The sequence below is a fragment of the Penaeus monodon genome, chromosome 32 (genome assembly GCF_015228065.2).
Source record: "Penaeus monodon isolate SGIC_2016 chromosome 32, NSTDA_Pmon_1, whole genome shotgun sequence".
NCBI lineage: Eukaryota > Metazoa > Arthropoda > Malacostraca > Decapoda > Penaeidae > Penaeus > Penaeus monodon.
In genome coordinates, this window is record NC_051417.1 from 8129832 (window position 1) to 8131585 (window position 1754).

Here is a 1754-nt window from a genome sequence, read left to right on the forward strand (position 1 = left end):
CATACATACAGACATATACACTCTTTCTTTAAGCATCTACCACAGTAAAATATATTTCAATACTTAATGTGTAGAATAATTTTAATGACCAAAATGCAATAGACTAGACTTACATAACCTGAATAACTGTGATATTATAGGACATAACACAATTATCATATCTAGAAAATTATTATTTTCTAAATCAACTTTGGGGATTTTAGATATTTATTCCACGAGTGGAAAGTCAAGCTCCTTTCAGTAATAAATGTTACCCTAGTGGTTTGTTCATCTACTTCTCTCCCCATTTTTTAAGGTGCATATTTTAAGTTTAGATTCCCCTTGGTCACTTAAAACTAATATACTTGGCTTGCAGTATACCTTTTGAAATGTGTCTGTAATTGGGTATGCTAATCATGGTTTTTATCATTGTATATGTATTATGGAATATATATATTTTTTGACAGACACAGTTAACTAATGATTAAAGATAAAATAATTTTCTGCCTGCTTTCCATTGAGCATTTTAAATGTCCTTATGTTGTACAAGTCTTGAAATTCTTATTTCCCATTAAGTAACATTTTAAATCTACTTCCCACTGAAAAATGTTTTAAACCTATTATGTTATATAAACATTCAAATTTAATCAGTTCAGTCTAGAGCAGATTTTTTTTTTGCCTCACATGATTTCTTTATTATTATTATAGCAAACTTTGTAGTGATGGGCATTTGCTACTTCATCAGATTTTTAAATATGTCAAAGTACAAATACACTAAGTTTCAGAGTTGACATCTTTATGCAACATCCTGAGTTTATGAAAGGTAGGATGTGTTACATTTGTTGTAAATAAGATTGAACTTGTATATAATTATTTTTGTGAACCCAATAAACCATAGAGAAATGTTGTATAGGAAATGATGTTGGAAATATATGCTTAAAATATTTGAATAACTTTTATTGCCCAACAATTATAATTGAAAGACACTTCACCTTTTATACTGTTATGTATTGTTCTGTATAATTATATATAGTGTGCAGACCTAAAACTATAATACAAAAGGACAGAGCTACAAAGAAGAGCTTGAATAGAGAAAACAGAAGAATTGTTTATCAGACTGAAAGCGTGCACTTAAAGCACACAGTCCTGCATATGTTTCTTCCACCTTGGTGGAATGCTAACACAAAGTAAAAGGAGCAATAACAGTGGTCATAAACCATGCAAATATATATCTGTTCAATCAGACATTCACAAGTAGTGATGGTGACTACCATAATTTGGTAGTACACATCTGACAGACATGAACATAGTTGTAAATATGGCCCGAATGGTAAAAAAGTCCTGCCCCTTAGAAACTTTTGTTCAGAAGTTACACATCCAATAGAATATAAAAATATGACAATGATGATGATAGTATTAAAAAAAGGAAAGTGGAGAAAAGATAAATGTCCTCTAAATTAAGGTTTAATTCTTGGCTGGAAGAGTGGACTTGTCGAGATCATCAAAGTAGGGGTGCTTCAGGGCCTCCTTGGCAGAAATCCTTCGAGTCGGATCGTAGATCAGTGTTTTCTGAAATAATAGTAAGTTACAATATATCAGCATTGAGTAACAGGGCATGTATAAATACCACTGTCCACTATGATTTTCTCCATAAGGGTAGTTAACAAAGAGTACCAAGTACTAAACCTACCTGGTCTCACCTATTTGAATATTTATAAAGAAAATGTGTAATTTTGTTACTATCAGTCTTGTTAACAATTTTATACACTAACAAA

General features: G+C 31.0%; 1 protein-coding gene across 2 annotated transcripts in view; it reads right to left on the bottom strand.

Annotated features, from left to right (window-relative positions):
- Positions 1-920: 920 nt before the first annotated feature.
- The window catches only part of LOC119593472 (cyclin-dependent kinase 1-like), a 6976-nt gene continuing 6142 nt past the window's right edge, over positions 921-1754 (bottom strand). For both annotated transcript variants that reach the window (XM_037942403.1, XM_037942404.1), the window contains exon 7: positions 921-1548. In XM_037942403.1, coding sequence (XP_037798331.1) covers positions 1444-1548 — 105 coding nt within the window. In that variant the 3' untranslated portion in view covers positions 921-1443. The remainder of the gene's footprint in view (positions 1549-1754) is intronic.